Source organism: Balearica regulorum, chromosome 2 (assembly GCF_011004875.1).
Source record: "Balearica regulorum gibbericeps isolate bBalReg1 chromosome 2, bBalReg1.pri, whole genome shotgun sequence".
In the NCBI taxonomy this organism is placed as follows: Eukaryota; Metazoa; Chordata; class Aves; order Gruiformes; family Gruidae; genus Balearica; species Balearica regulorum.
This window is the reverse complement of record NC_046185.1, coordinates 48,057,651-48,071,849: the sequence shown is the minus strand read 5'-3', so window position 1 is coordinate 48,071,849 and position 14,199 is coordinate 48,057,651. Positions and strand designations below refer to the sequence as shown.

Sequence of the window (14,199 nt, the reverse complement as noted above, 5' to 3'; positions counted from 1 at the left end):
CTGTGACAGGTGATTACTAGTTTTACTGAAGGCCAGATGCAAACTGGAAGATAGAGAACTTGCTGATGCTTTCATCTTGGAGGTTGCCAAATCTACTGCACTTCCCTTTTTATTTCTTACTCAAAAGTGGGTTGTAATTGACTTTGCTTCTGTAAAAATATTAAGTCACAGAAAATACATTGGATACTGGAAAATATATACATATATTGAGATATGTCCAGATATTAGTTTTTCTGATTCTATATTAAAATTTCCTCAAAATTAAAGAAAAAAGTAATAATCTGTCATAATAAAAAATACACTGCCCAAAACATACTAAAACCTATTCCAACTGTACCTAGTAGAGCAGATACAACTTTTAGCGAAATGAGAAAAACCTAGACAGTTCCCAATTCATTTATGTGCATTACTAAATGTAAAGTTTCCAGTACTTGTAGAAATAAGTGGGAATACTACCTTTGTTCTTCAGGTGTTCACATGTCTGGGGGCACCTAGAAGGAACCTGCTTTTATTTTTATTCCTCACAGGCAAAAAATAACCCAACAGTTGCTTTGGCAGGTTGCTTTGACAGCTGCATTAAGGCCACTGTGTGATGTTTGTACACGTTCAACTCCTTGCTGGATTCTCCCTTGGCTCTTTCACATTCCTCCAGCAGTCATTTCCACCGCAGGTAGAGAAGCTCCATGCACGGGGATGCATGACGTGAGAGGACATGTTAAGAAAAATCACAGCTTTGTTTCCACAGCTCAGCAGTCCTTGGGCACCTTAACCTCCACTAAAATTAACCTACGTTTGTGTCCAAGACGAGGACGCGCCTCTTGTCTTCCATTGCCCCACGTTGTTATTTGCCACAGACACCCCCATCACAGCTATCATCAGACTACCGGGTGAAGAAGTAAGAGGCTGAAAACAGGTGAAACAGAGAATCAAGGTCCTTCATAACCTTTACAAATAGAGAGAGCAAAAAGAAATTTTTCCCAGATACCTACTGTCATTGTTAAAATTTTTAGCCATCGCTTCTTTCCTTTTGTTCTTTGGCAGTGGTAACTGATGGTCCATCGTGCCAGCACAGGGAATGTGGGCCATTGCTGTCTACACCAGAGTGAATGCCATCTCCAGTGCTAATGAAAATTTATTTTTAAAAGTGATCACTGAATTATCAGCTTCAAGGTAAGAGTAGCGGTAGGCAGCAGTAGGTAAGTGCCTTGTCAGTTGCGTCTGTGCTCAACAGTTACACGCCTTAGTAGTTAAAACAGCATCACTGCCAGCTTTCTCACTTCTCTTACATATGTCAGTACTTTGTAAGTATGCATTGCAGGGAGTCACAACAAATATACTGGGTTTAATTGATTTTGACGCTTTTTAGGCTTTAAAAATTCCAAGGTCACGCCTACCGCCCGGATACTTCAAGACCTCAATCCCTTCCCCATCCACAGCACCCCTGCACTCAGGGAAATAAAATTCTGTTTGGGGGGGGGGGGGGGGGGGTGTGTCCCTCCGCCGCTTTCCCAGCACGGGTGAGACTGACGACTGTCCGGGATCACCTCCCCGCCGGTGAGGCGAGGCGAGGCGGGCCGTGCCGGGCGGGGGCGCCGCGGGGTTACCTCGCCGTGCCGGGGCGGCGTCGGTCGGCGTCCGGCGAGGGCTTCCCGCGGGTGCCGGGGGCGCGGCTCGGCTCGGCGTGGCTCGGCGCGGCTCGGCGGAGCTATGGGCTCGGCGTTGGGCAGTGGTGCGGGCCGGACGGCGGCGGTGGAGCAGCCGGGCCCGGGGCAGCCGCCCGCCCCCTCCTTCGAGTGCGCCGTCTGCCTGGAGGTGCTGCACCGCCCCGTCCGGACGCCCTGCGGACATGTGTAAGTGCCCGGGGCCGGCGGCTGGAGCCCCGCGGCCGAACCGCCGGAGCCGCCGGTAGCCCGGGTGAAGGGGCTTTCCGCTGCCCGGCCCCCCGGGATGTCTCCTGCCGGCGGAGGCAGGCGGGAGGTCGGGGTGCCGGGTGCGGCAATGGGAGGGGTTTGGGGTGCGGACACCCGGGGTTCGCCCGGCCTGAGGGAAAAGGCGAGGGAGAAAGCTGGCTTTGAACTGACTGAACGCAGAGTAATCAATTTTCATCAGTAATTTACATATAGGCAAGGGTAAGGCAGCAGGCGGTGGGCACAGGTAAAGCAGCTCTGGCGTCAGCCCGTTTACGACTCAGTTGCCTCAAGTGAGTTGTGTCTGTTTCTCTGCTGTCTGTACAAAAAAGTTGTGACATCTGTGCTCTTCTTTTTTTTTTTTTTTTTTTCCTGTTAAATACCTAGAAATATGTCTACATTCATCCTAGGTAAATCTGGTTAAGGGTAGGATATGCCAGAAAATCAGTTTTGGGATAGTTGCTTTAGGATAAGGCCAGTTATTCTGGACCACTTAAAAAAAAAAAAAAAAAAAAAAAAAAAAGCGTTAACCCAGCTATTCTAGAGTGAACGTGTTCTTCTGGTTCAGATTCCAAGTGAGTATTTCTAATGGTTGTCTTCAACACAAATTTAATGCGAGCCATAATTGGAGTATCACCCCTAATCTCAGTCTTGTCCAGATGCAAGCATAGCATAAAGATCGTGTCTCGAATCAGCACAGAGCAATGTACGCAGGTGTAAAATGCAAGAACAAACATGGACCGTCTGCTAGCAACTCCCCTTACAAATGTGGCACCTGGCACAGGCATCCTTCTAGGGATAATAGCAGTCAGAAGTACAGCTTAAGCTGGTGTTTAGGAATAATTTTGGAAAATATATTAAAAAAATAAATAAAAGAATTTATGACAGGGCTTCCTAGCATGTTTCTGAGCCCCTTCTTAGTTTCCAGGACCCCTTGTTGGCCTCAGAAACTATAGGCAACTTTGCAGAGTTCCTTCTCAACAGAGATCCAGCTAAGCAGCTGCACCTTTTCTGCTGTTCACCTGGGAAGGCTTGTTTTCATTATTTATTCCAGGTCACAGATCATGGAAAATGATGTGCTCCTGAGCTGAGACATACACGTGTATATATGTATGTCAAAAAGTGCAACTGTCTTACAGCATCCTCAGTATCTTCAAGAACTAAGGTATTAGCTTTTGTTGGATGTGAGAAGTGTTATGCAGCCTCTAGAGACTTGAGGCAATTGTTTGGAGGGTTAAAGAGAAGAGGGGAAAAGTAAGGCTTTAGCAATGTTCAGGGTCAATATCCTGAGATGCTTAGGTTTTATTTCATCTACCTGCTGTGTTTTAAGTTTTGTTTATTTTTTCTACCTGCTTAGGTACAGACTGAACAAATAAAGCAGAGTGATAAATTGGGTTAAGGGTGGAGAGTTTTTTGTTGTTGAACCTGAAATTCTTTCAAATTGTTTTTATAGTCAACAGAACAAATCACTGACTTAATAACAACAGACTATTTGTGCATAATGCAGGGTGTAAGTGTTCCTTGCCAATCCTTGTATCCTTTACATTACCTTTTTTTTTTTCTCTGCTAGTGACAGTTTTAGAGGGAGGGGGAACAAACTGGCAAAGGGTAATCTGATTTTATATTGTGTGACATTAAAAGGGAAAAGCTCTCAGACAACACGCGTGAACCTTGTACGGGGTTATTTATAGAAGACTCTTCTGTTTGTCAGGGAAACAAAGAAACCTTTTCAACCTTGTCTAAAGTACAGGAATAATCTAAGCTAAAACCTGCCCGAGGGCAAACCGTGTGTAACAATTCGGAGTTTATCCTTGGCCAGGGAGCGTGCTGGGTCTCGCTGTACTCTCTTTGCACTTTGTGTAATCATTTATACTTCTGTGAAGCAGCTGCAAAATACCACCTTCTGTCTGACTTAGGCTTCCTTTGTATTTTACATGGCTCAGTGGAGCTATATTGAAGAAGTCTTCCAAAGAAGAGATTACATCTGAAATCCTCCTATAGATCGATCGCGGGCTGTTAGGTGCGTTAGAAATGCTGTGGCGGAGCGCACTGGCAAGCTTGGCAAGTTGCTTTACAGTGGCTTAAAAAGGTTTTGCCTCAGCTTCCAACTCCACTCCTCTGCTGGAGTTCCTATCTACATCGCGGAGCTGGTGGGGGCAATGTGGACTCCTGACTTAGCCGCTCTGGTGCAAAGGTTAGCCTTTCAGCAACGGGGAAAGCGGGTGGGTTAGCACTAAAATGCCCGACTGAGTAGAAGTATCTGAGAGGTACCTTCTGATGGGCTGGAGGGTTGGGAGAGGAAACAGGAGAGGTGAGTAACCTTCAGAGGGGCAGCACAGGAAGGTGCAAGTGGCAACATCCTAAATTGGCAGAGCAAGACCGCCAGTACTTGCTGGTTTGAGTGATCTGCTGATCATGACTGCAGTGATTTATGGGTTTAGGTGCCTCTCTTCTGGAAGCTACTGCATTTACATCTTCAAGCAGAACTGGCAAAACAGAAGATGTTCCTGCTCCTTTCAGTGCAGAGTCAGCAGTTTATTTAAGTGAAATTTTGCATTCTTGCAGCTGGGGTTGCAGACATAAGTTTCCTCCTGCCGCTTCTGCTGCAGGGCTGTGAGGCTTAGTAGAGGGGCACAAGTGCCAATTTGTCGTAGAGGTGCAAGGACTTTTACCACCTCCTTGCCCTTACGTATCTGCTGCCTGCACACTCACCCACGCTGAGCAATGTGCTCACTGCGGGTTGCAGGCTGCCACAACAGCTCCTTCTAGCTCCTCCAAAGCCAGAGGGGCTTGTCAGTCAGTCAGTGTGCATCCTTTCTTTTGTCCATCCTTGCAGCCCCAGGCTGTCACTCCACCTGAGACCCTTCAGATCCTTATCTCGACGTGATGGGGAGCCATAATCTACTGCAAAGAAAGGCCGTCTCCTGTCCCATTAGCACTGGGGCTTTGCAGTGGTGCTCAGACAGTGAAGGACAGTCATGTCTTAAATCTCTACGGGCAGATTCACCAAAGCTTATCTGTAACTGACAAAAAGCTTGCGGAAGCAGCTGCAGTGCCCACTAATCCAGTCTGCTTTTATTACTAAAACCAGAGAAGTGAAGTGGCTTGGACACTCCCAGAGGTAGGTCTGCTTTTATCCAGTCCAAACCCTGCGATGGCTAGATCAACGAACCGCTTATCACACCCCAGCCTAGCACTTCCCCTGCAACTGCTGCCTAAAACCGTATTCTCCAACTCCTGACTTCATCACGTATTGGAGAAATTCCCTTATCTTAACAACCTGGAAAATTTTCCTCATCTTAACAAACTAGATTCTTGGCCATCGTAGGAGTGGCATGGAGTATTCTTCTGTTTATGGGCTCAGGAAGATTTACAGTAAGCTATCAGTATGTGTATTTGTGATGTTTTCCAGCAGTAACACTAAAAAAAAAAAAAAAGAAAGAAATAATCGTTGCTGTGATGGCAAGCTTTGAAATCATGGACTGCAGGCTTTACCCGGCCCTCAGGGGACGGGTTCCTCGCTTCTGCTCTACAATGAGTCACATTCCAGTGCTACCAGGATGCTCAGCTTGTCTGTCGTCAGTGCTCTGCTTCATGCAGAGCTGCAGGAACAATACCCCCAATCTTAACAATGTATCCTAAGAAGAACAAATATCTTCCAATGTTACGCTGGGGATGTCATGTGGTGCAAAATTTTGATTTTGATATACTGTGCCTCATTTGAAGCATGTTTTGGGGGGATTATCACATTTGTTTTTGTTTCTATGTATAGATTCTGTCATTCCTGTATTTCTGCAAGTTTGAAGAGTAATGCGTGGACGTGCCCTTACTGCCGCGCTTATCTTCCTTCTGAAGGAATTCCAGCCACTGATATTGCCAAGAAGATGGAAAGCACATACCAAAATTGCACAGAATGCGAAACACAGGTTTGCAGCCTTGAACGCTTTACTAAATAATTCCAGAGATGTGTCCATGCACAAGAACTAACACTATTAAGATCCCTTTTTAAGGGCATGTCTGAACAGAGAAACTCCACCAGCATGATGATGGAATAATAAATTTTTGTGATTTATTAAGTTCCATATCTAAAAGAGCTCTAAACCCCTTTGCCAGTGCGATTGCAAATCTTAAGCTTAAGCCTAATGGTCCTATGGGACCTGAATCTTCTTGACTTCCTACATTGGCTTTGGCTGGAGAAAGGACAAATCTTTATATATATATATATATATATATAAATATATATAATGATTGCTTAATTATAAAAATCCTGGCCACAATTGCATCTGTTAAAATACAGGACAAAGATATAAAATTTTGTGAATTTTAGTTTTTTAAAAAACACACACCCCCCGCCCCCCGGTGAAGCTACCTAAACTGAGCTTTTTCCCTTAAATCTAAATAAAGCCTTTGAAATATCACTTACATGCAAAAGAAGTTTTAAATGCTACTGTTTGAACTGGAACATGTTAATCACATTTCATCAAAACAAGATGCAGAGCAAAAGGTTAACAGGACTTTGTGGTGGAGGACAGGGCATGTATCAATAGGAAAACCAGTTAACCAAGATTGAATTAATATACATTTACTTGAAAACTCATATAAAACAAGTATTTTCTGCCATGTTTGTGAATATTTACTCTGTGCCTCTTTCGGTATAATGAACACTCCTCATATATTTATGTGTGTTTTGTGGGAGGCAACTGTATAGCTTAAATGTGTCTCCCTCTTATTTTTTTTTCTGGCTTTTATAATTTCTCCTGTCTTGCTTACTGCAAAACAATACCCTTAAATTTTTCTTGTCTAGCAGCAGCAGCAGTGTGAAAATGCCATAAAATGTAAAGCAGCAAGTAAATGTGTGAACTTCAGAAAGACTGCTATTTGCAGGGTTGTAGGGAATTACGGAGAACATAAGAAAAGCAGCAAAAATGTTTATTTGTTGTTAATGCTATTGGTTCTTTACCTTTTTGCCATGGATTTTCTGTCTGGGAAAGATTTGCTTAAAACTAACAATGAAACGCATGGACTGCAACACCTTGATATTAACAATAGCTAAATATTGGATTTAATGTCAATATTTTTTTTAAAATCAAGTTTTGCAGAAGGAACCCGATTGTAACAGGTATGTTAAGCAGTGCTGAGCTACGTATGGCTTAGCTAGGCTTCTCAATACTTAGTAGAGTTTACGTACTGTTTTTTGCTGTTGAGTGGCAGAGCATAAGTGACATGATTATGGATATCTGCAGGGGCTTAAAATCTTTCTTACAGCCACAGAAAGTGTTGGCTGTATTTCTTGAGTACAACCATATGTAAGGTCACTAAGGTATGCTGAAAAGGAGAGTGCATTTAATGCGTTATAGCATCAAGATACCTTTGTATGTTGTTTCTGATATTTGGCAGACTACCCTTGGCAAATGCTCCTGTGGTGCCTCAGTCACGCCAATGCATGGATTACTGTTAGTATAAACCTAATTTCATTTGCAGTTTCCACTCGGGGAGTGGAAATTGCAATTAAATCACAGTGGCATGAGCATGTTTCATTCTGTGGAATCTGCAGTCAGGATGATCATTTGTAGTGGAGCCATGGCCCAGACAGCTGGCACTGGGTTATATTCAATTTCTTCACCAAGATTCACCAGAACCAGTCATCAGTGTTTAAAGGTTAAGAATATAGAATAACTTATAAGTAATATTAATGTCTCTGCACTGTTTCTGTGCAAATAATACTTTAATATCTCAACGTGGCAACTTCATATCATTTCATATTCTTTCTTGTCATAGAAAATACTTCACGATTGTGCTTCATCAGATTTGTTATATGGAGGTTCTGAGTTGAAGGAAATAGGACAGCCAGTAGCAGCACCAATATAAACTCCAAATTTTGTCTTTAATGCATCTCTAAAAGAGTTTCGCTGATGATTTCACTGACATCAGAATTGGGCCCTCAACTTGGAATTTTTTTATTTTTTTTTAACAGAATTGGTCTAGATTTTCACCATTAAAAACAGAGCAAGATGTGAACTGGGAGAGTCCTGCTCCCCAAACTAGAAATGTTTCCCTTTTGCCTCCCAAATTACATTCCAAAATACTAAGGGCCAACATAACGGACAGATAAAATCACCACAAACCAATAATTATTCACTTTAATTCATTTTACTCTGATAAGATGAATGTTATTATTATAAAATATATTAGAGCAATACTGAACCAGTAACAAAATGCTTGAGGAACCGAGCCAGCAGTAGGAGATACGTATTCTTCCCTAGGTATAGCCACGATGTTGTAGGAAGGCTTTGAACTAGAAAATATTCAGAGTGATATATTAGCGTGATGTGTCATGGTATAAAACATAACAAGCTGCTGCTTCTCATTGCTTAGGTATGTCTGAGTGAAATGAGAGCTCATTTAAGAACTTGTGAAAAATACATAGAAAATTATGGACCTGTACAGGAGCTTGGAGATGCTGTAACAAGGTAAACCTTAGTGATGATGACATTGCAAAAGTGCTTTTAGGTTTATCTCAACATAGTAAAGTCAAACTGATAGAAGAACTCTGAGATTTATTTTTTTTAAATTGGAACTTGTTTCTGTTTTATAGAATTGAACATGAATCCTTTACTAATATTTTAAAATAATAATACTCAAAAAACTTGAAATGCATGCTATTTTTTATGTATATGACTACAAAATAATCCATTTCACTTGCACTTAGTATGATTTTGATAGAATTTAGCTCCATGTGACCTGTTTTCTAGAAACAACAGTATTTTGACAAATCAGCATTTTTTGCTATTTTTCTTGGGGAAGAATTATGTTTACTTTCAAATAAGACTCCTTGAAAACATTGGTTATTTCCAGAATGCATAAGACTAATAATAATCTAAATTTAGTGGGCTCTCATCTAATAATTGGTTCTTCAGAAATAGTTTTGTATTAAGAAGAGTGACAGCTTTTCTTATTTATATACTCATTGTGTATATAGACAATATATATATTTACAGAATATATGTGTGTCCTATGTCAAAAGTTCAAATTCTTTGTCCCTTTCATTCCCTTTCAGGGCAGGACCTGTTAGAGCAATCAGTTAGGTGTGTAGCAATTCTAGAATGACTGAGGTCTTGAAGTTCAATGGCCTTTAGTTTTGTCCATTAAGGAATAGGAACAATTTTCATATCATTATAAAATGCTTTTTTGATATATGTAATTTAAAGTCCCTGTGCTCTTTGCTACCTAAATTCCTAAATGACACGTTATTCAGGTTGCTTGCACAGAAGACCTATCTCCTTCTCAGAAAAACTTGGAACATTTATCCACGCATACTTGAAAACTGCACTAATCTGAAAACAGTGTTCCCACCATGCAATAGGACCATGCTTTCTACTGAAAAATAAGTAGGAATCCTCTGCGAGAAAGTGTTGCTACTTAATGAGGGCTCCTGAGAATTGGCAGTTTGGTCACGCATGCTCCAAGTGTATCACAGCAATTAAATGATATCTGTAGCTGTAGTGTTCAGTATTTTCATCCATTCTTCTCTAAGGTCATGGTTATGTTCAGAGTGCTTTTCTGGATCGATATCCTGACATGCTGGCACAGTTCTGTGCAGTGTTCGCAGCGTCCATTAGCAAAGCTGACCTTTTGCCAGCGTAGCATACATCACACCCAGGTACACGTCATGCACCCATGCTGCATTTTAGCTGCGGCAAAGAAGCTTCTAATGATACCTGGCCGAAGAAATACAAATACTTCTTTTACTGCTTGTAGTACTAAGAATGTATCAGTTGTCTCTGCAGCCAGTAACAATACACTACCTCTTATTCCCAGATATTCCTGTCCTTATTGCCAGTGTGAAGTAGATGAGGATGAGCTAATGGACCACTGTTTCACTTACCACAGATCGGAAAGGAGAGCAGTGGTAATGTGCATAAGTATATATTTTACTGAATTCGCATGTTAAACTGATTAATTCTAGCAAGCATTAGTGATAGGAGAAAACAGACAAAGATAAATTATGTTGTTTAAATGGTTCTGACCGGGGAGGAAAAACTTACCTATGGTCATTCTTTCTCCCCCTCTCCCACAGACAAGCGTGCATGCATATAATATTTAAAATGTTAGCATTCCTATCATTGTGAGCGCTGGTAGGAGCACTGAAAATGGTGTAGGAGTCTTAGAACTGATACTGGAGAACGAGCATTATTACGTTCAGCAACTTCCCTGCTTTTAAATCCTGCATGTGCTATTTCTACTGACCTAAAGTCAGGCCCACGGAGGCTGCCAAGTCTTACTGTGACCCTGTTTGTAGGACTGAGGTCCATAGGCTGTAGAGTCAGGTCTTGATGAGCATAATTTACTTCCCTGATCGTTATTTGCTGAGGCATTTTAGACTCCAGTTCTCACGTCTCGCAGAAGAGGTGTTTTAGAGAGGTTACAGACTGAAGGACTTGTAGACAAATCAACCAACATTCTCGTTTCCCGCAGCAGGTGGGATGGGCGAAACCCACTCCATTCCCTTCCACTAGTTTTTACCACTTTAACCATGATCATATTAGTAAGTAATCTTGGAGCCAGAGCTCCAAGTAAGTTAAAGGAAGCATTCACTCATGAGCGTATATGGTGTTTACCTTTACCTGAGCTAATGCTTTGATGTGTAAGATTTTGCCAAAATTTGTATTTTTCAGATTAGAATCTATTTGTTTGGGTCAGCTGAAAGAATTGTCAATAATTTTTATCACACTTGTCAGTCTATAAGCTCTTATTTTTTCACTCAGGGCAAATTCATAAATAGCTGTATTGTGTAGCTGTAAAGCAGAATTAAGCCTTAAAACTTAGAAAAATATAAAATCCTTTGCTCAATTCAGAGTTGCGTATACAAGCTGATCCTGAGAGATTTGTGAGTAATATGCATTATACAGCCTCTGTTGCACATTTCTTTGAAACCTAATGGAAAAAAACAATATTCAGAACTATGTTTGGCTACAAATAATGTAAAAATTACAAGCAAGATAATGAAAATGTGATCTTTGAAGTCATACTGGTTTCATAACTACTTTAGTTGGTTTATAAACTGTAGACACCTCATCATTAATAGAAAGCAAAGAGAGGGAACGTGCTGAGGTGCACTTCGTTGTGTGCTACTGACACACTGACCCTTCCCTTGAATTCTGAAATACCTTTGGAGTAACTGTTTCAGCATTTCAGGAGTACCTGAAAAAGTGATTCGGCATAGCTATTTCAACTTTTTTCTTTCAAACTTAGAATAAACAAATCGGACTTTTAGTTCTAAAAAGGCATCGGATTTTTGGTGTGTTGTATCATAAAGTTCATTACCATAACATGTCATAAAGCTGGTTTTAGTATACAAATGGTATATTCCCACAGTATATTCACACATGGTGTATTCCATGATAATCATCTTTTTAGCATATGCACAGTGTTCTCATGATATTGCTTGAAGAAATAAGTGTTGCAACAACTGCCGCCTCTGTATTACAGAGAACCCACAGGAAGCAATTCAGCTTTTCTTTTGATGAAGTGTTTTAGGCGCTTCTGTCGTAAGCACACAGATGAATTAATTTGTTATTGATGACCAGAGAAATCCTGTATGTTTCTTGTAGCACTTTATCATCAAAACAGTGGCTTGGATGATAAATGGATTATTTGTTATTAGTTTATTATTTGAATGATAAACAAATGGATACATGAATTGTTTGGATGATAAACAAATTTTGTTTTGAATAAAACAAATGCTTTTGTATGACTGTTCTTTTGTAGGGGGGAATATGTTAACCATCAGATCTATACAGGTTAACAGTCCTTGGGATATCTGCAGACATGAATTACGCAGCAGGAATTAGCATAACCGACAGTTGATCAGACAGCGCACTGTGCCTGGCAGTATTCCTCTTGCTCAGAGAATGCCTTTTGGCTATGACAGATCCACTTATTTCACATTTCTGGTTTTTTAGACACTGATAATATTTCTTCTGTAAGATCTCCAATATGAAAATTGAATACTTCCTTCCATTTATTTATAGTGTTGTCCAATTTGCTGTTTAACACCTGGGAGAGATCCAAGCTATTTCAGCAGAAATTTTATAAGGCATCTTCAACTCAGACATACACTCCATTATGAAGACTACGTAGTGAGTAATGGTATTTTCAAACTACTGGGCTTGATTTCTTTAGGTGTATCTTCTTCCACATCTTTTACAATCAAGAACTCATGAAAAGAACAGATCACTGCACCACCAAGTCATGAAGTGTGGCAGATGTGTACAGAAACAGCATAGCCTGGTACTCAGAGGTGCCAGCTTATGGATTCTGTCCTCAGTTCTGTTGCTCTCTAAGGGTGGGACAGGGGAAAGGTACTGTTACCTCCTATCTTCACAGGTATTATACATCTGAATGTTGTTTATAAATGACTTGGAGAGCCTCAAATGAAAACCTACGTACTTTCAATGAAAGTTGTTTCAACAACCCATTTTTATTCTGTTAAGAACCTAAGATGACACAGTTGCACTTCTGAAAGGTGCTGCAGCTGTTTGCTGAGTGGGCTGTAAAATAGAAAATGCAGCACAAGCGTTAGCACGCTGTTGGAATTTCTTAAGAGTATCAGTTAGTGCTTTCCTGTGTTAATGTTTGATACTCATTCAGACAAAATCTCAGAGATATAAAACTTTTTTTTTAATGGGGCAAAAGCACGGAAGAAAACGATGTCCAAATGGAGGGCAAGGGTGAATAACCATCTTAATAATTTGAACCTATAATTCATGCACGTGGTGGAAACAGACCTATGTATGATAGCATCTTAATGACAGCCCACACATGTATAGCTTCATAAAGCATAGCTAAGACTTGAGTATTTATTTCTATACACAGTAATACAACATGCATCACCAAATTGGACTAATAAATAACATTAGCATTGTCGGGTTTTGCATAATCACTGAATTAATCTGTTTCTGTGTTTGACATGCTCATTTATTTCAAGTTTCATAATGATTTCTCTTGCTTTATGTTGTAATGTTTACCACTAAGGAGTAGAAAGTTAGGCACTAAACTTTAAACATGGATGTAAACCTACTGAAATTTTGTTAACTGCTAACCCAACCAGTCAAAATTAAATCTATTAACACATTAATTACTATCTTGATAGTCAATAAAATATCCTTTTTTTTTTTTTTTCTTTCAGGACATAGACACTGTTGGAGAAGTTCTTGTTGAAAGAGTTCTGGATGGGTCATTCTTAGAATATGTGCATGTGAGTCATCCAAACAGTGCATAAGGACTACTGCAAAAGAGTGGAAGAACGTGTTCTGTAGATAAACGCAGTCATTAAAATTTAGCCTTTTGCAATTAATGGACTGTTAGTAACTTGCATGGACCTTAAAATGTTGGGTTTTTTCTTAAGTGGTTTTGGTTTTAAATTCTTTTTTTTTTTCAAATTAAATTTCAGTTTCATTTAAAAAATGTGTGGGGAATTTTTTATTTTTTTGTAAGGATAAAAGAAATATTGTCAGTTTGTCTACCTAAAATACAATGGTCCTGATCTCGCTGCTGCTCCTGTATACAGATACACTGGCATTGGCAGCAGCTTCTCCTATTAGTTTGCTGCTCCATCCCAGGAGCAGGCCAGTCTTTTGTACATTGATGATGACAACGCAATGCTGAAGGCAGAAGATAAACAGCAGCTTTTCAGATGCTACAGGACCAAACAAATTGGACAGCCCCCCCCCCCCCCCCCAAAATAAAAACCCACCCAAAAAACCCCCAACAAACAAACAGTATCAAGCATGCTACCTACTGTCAAGGACAATATTACTGACCCTGCAAGACTACGTCAGTTTCCATTTACAGTGCAAGATGAGACTCAAAATTAGTAAAGTTGGTAAGTGAAAGCTATCTTGAAAGGATAGCAAGTAGTGAATATTATGTTTATAATAAAAATATAGAAACCTGGTCAAGAGATTGGCAGCATCTTTTAACTAAAATGTATTCTTACTAAGTTAAAAAACATATGTACAGTTTTTTACATGTACAGTATAACATAGTATCTTTCAAAGATGCAGTTGATCTGTAAGAAATTAAAATTCATGTTCATGCATAGAAGCATGTACAGTGATTAAAGTAGCTTTAATCACACACTAACATGTTAACAAGGAAACTCCCAATAGACTTTAGGTCTTACTAGTTTTTCTTGGGATCAGAAAGTGGATCCTTTGTGGAAAGAGAAAGATTCAATGTTTCATGTGCCTGGGAAAGTTGCTTTCCTTTCTCTTTGAGAACTGGCTTTAGG

At 40.3% G+C, this 14,199-nt stretch overlaps 1 protein-coding gene across 1 annotated transcript; it reads left to right on the top strand.

Annotated features, from left to right (window-relative positions):
* Positions 1 to 1,599: 1,599 nt before the first annotated feature.
* Positions 1,600 to 13,313, top strand: RNF125 (ring finger protein 125). Its single transcript, XM_075744177.1, has 6 exons — positions 1,600 to 1,850; positions 5,680 to 5,833; positions 8,283 to 8,377; positions 9,726 to 9,816; positions 11,939 to 12,046; positions 13,096 to 13,313. The coding sequence occupies exons 1-6, from the start codon at positions 1,708 to 1,710 to the stop codon at positions 13,186 to 13,188; spliced, it is 684 nt and encodes a 227-aa protein (XP_075600292.1). The 5' UTR covers positions 1,600 to 1,707; the 3' UTR covers positions 13,189 to 13,313.
* Positions 13,314 to 14,199: the final 886 nt, after the last annotated feature.

Excerpts from the sequence above, each read along its gene's own strand:
- RNF125 (XM_075744177.1), top strand. The coding sequence starts at position 1,708 with ATGGGCTCGGCGTTGGGCAGTGGTGCGGGCCGGACGGCGGCGGTGGAG. Across the intron at positions 5,834-8,282 it reads GCACAGAATGCGAAACACAG|GTATGTCTGAGTGAAATGAG; the intron begins GTTTGCAGCCTT and ends CTCATTGCTTAG. Across the intron at positions 8,378-9,725 it reads CTTGGAGATGCTGTAACAAG|ATATTCCTGTCCTTATTGCC; the intron begins GTAAACCTTAGT and ends TCTTATTCCCAG.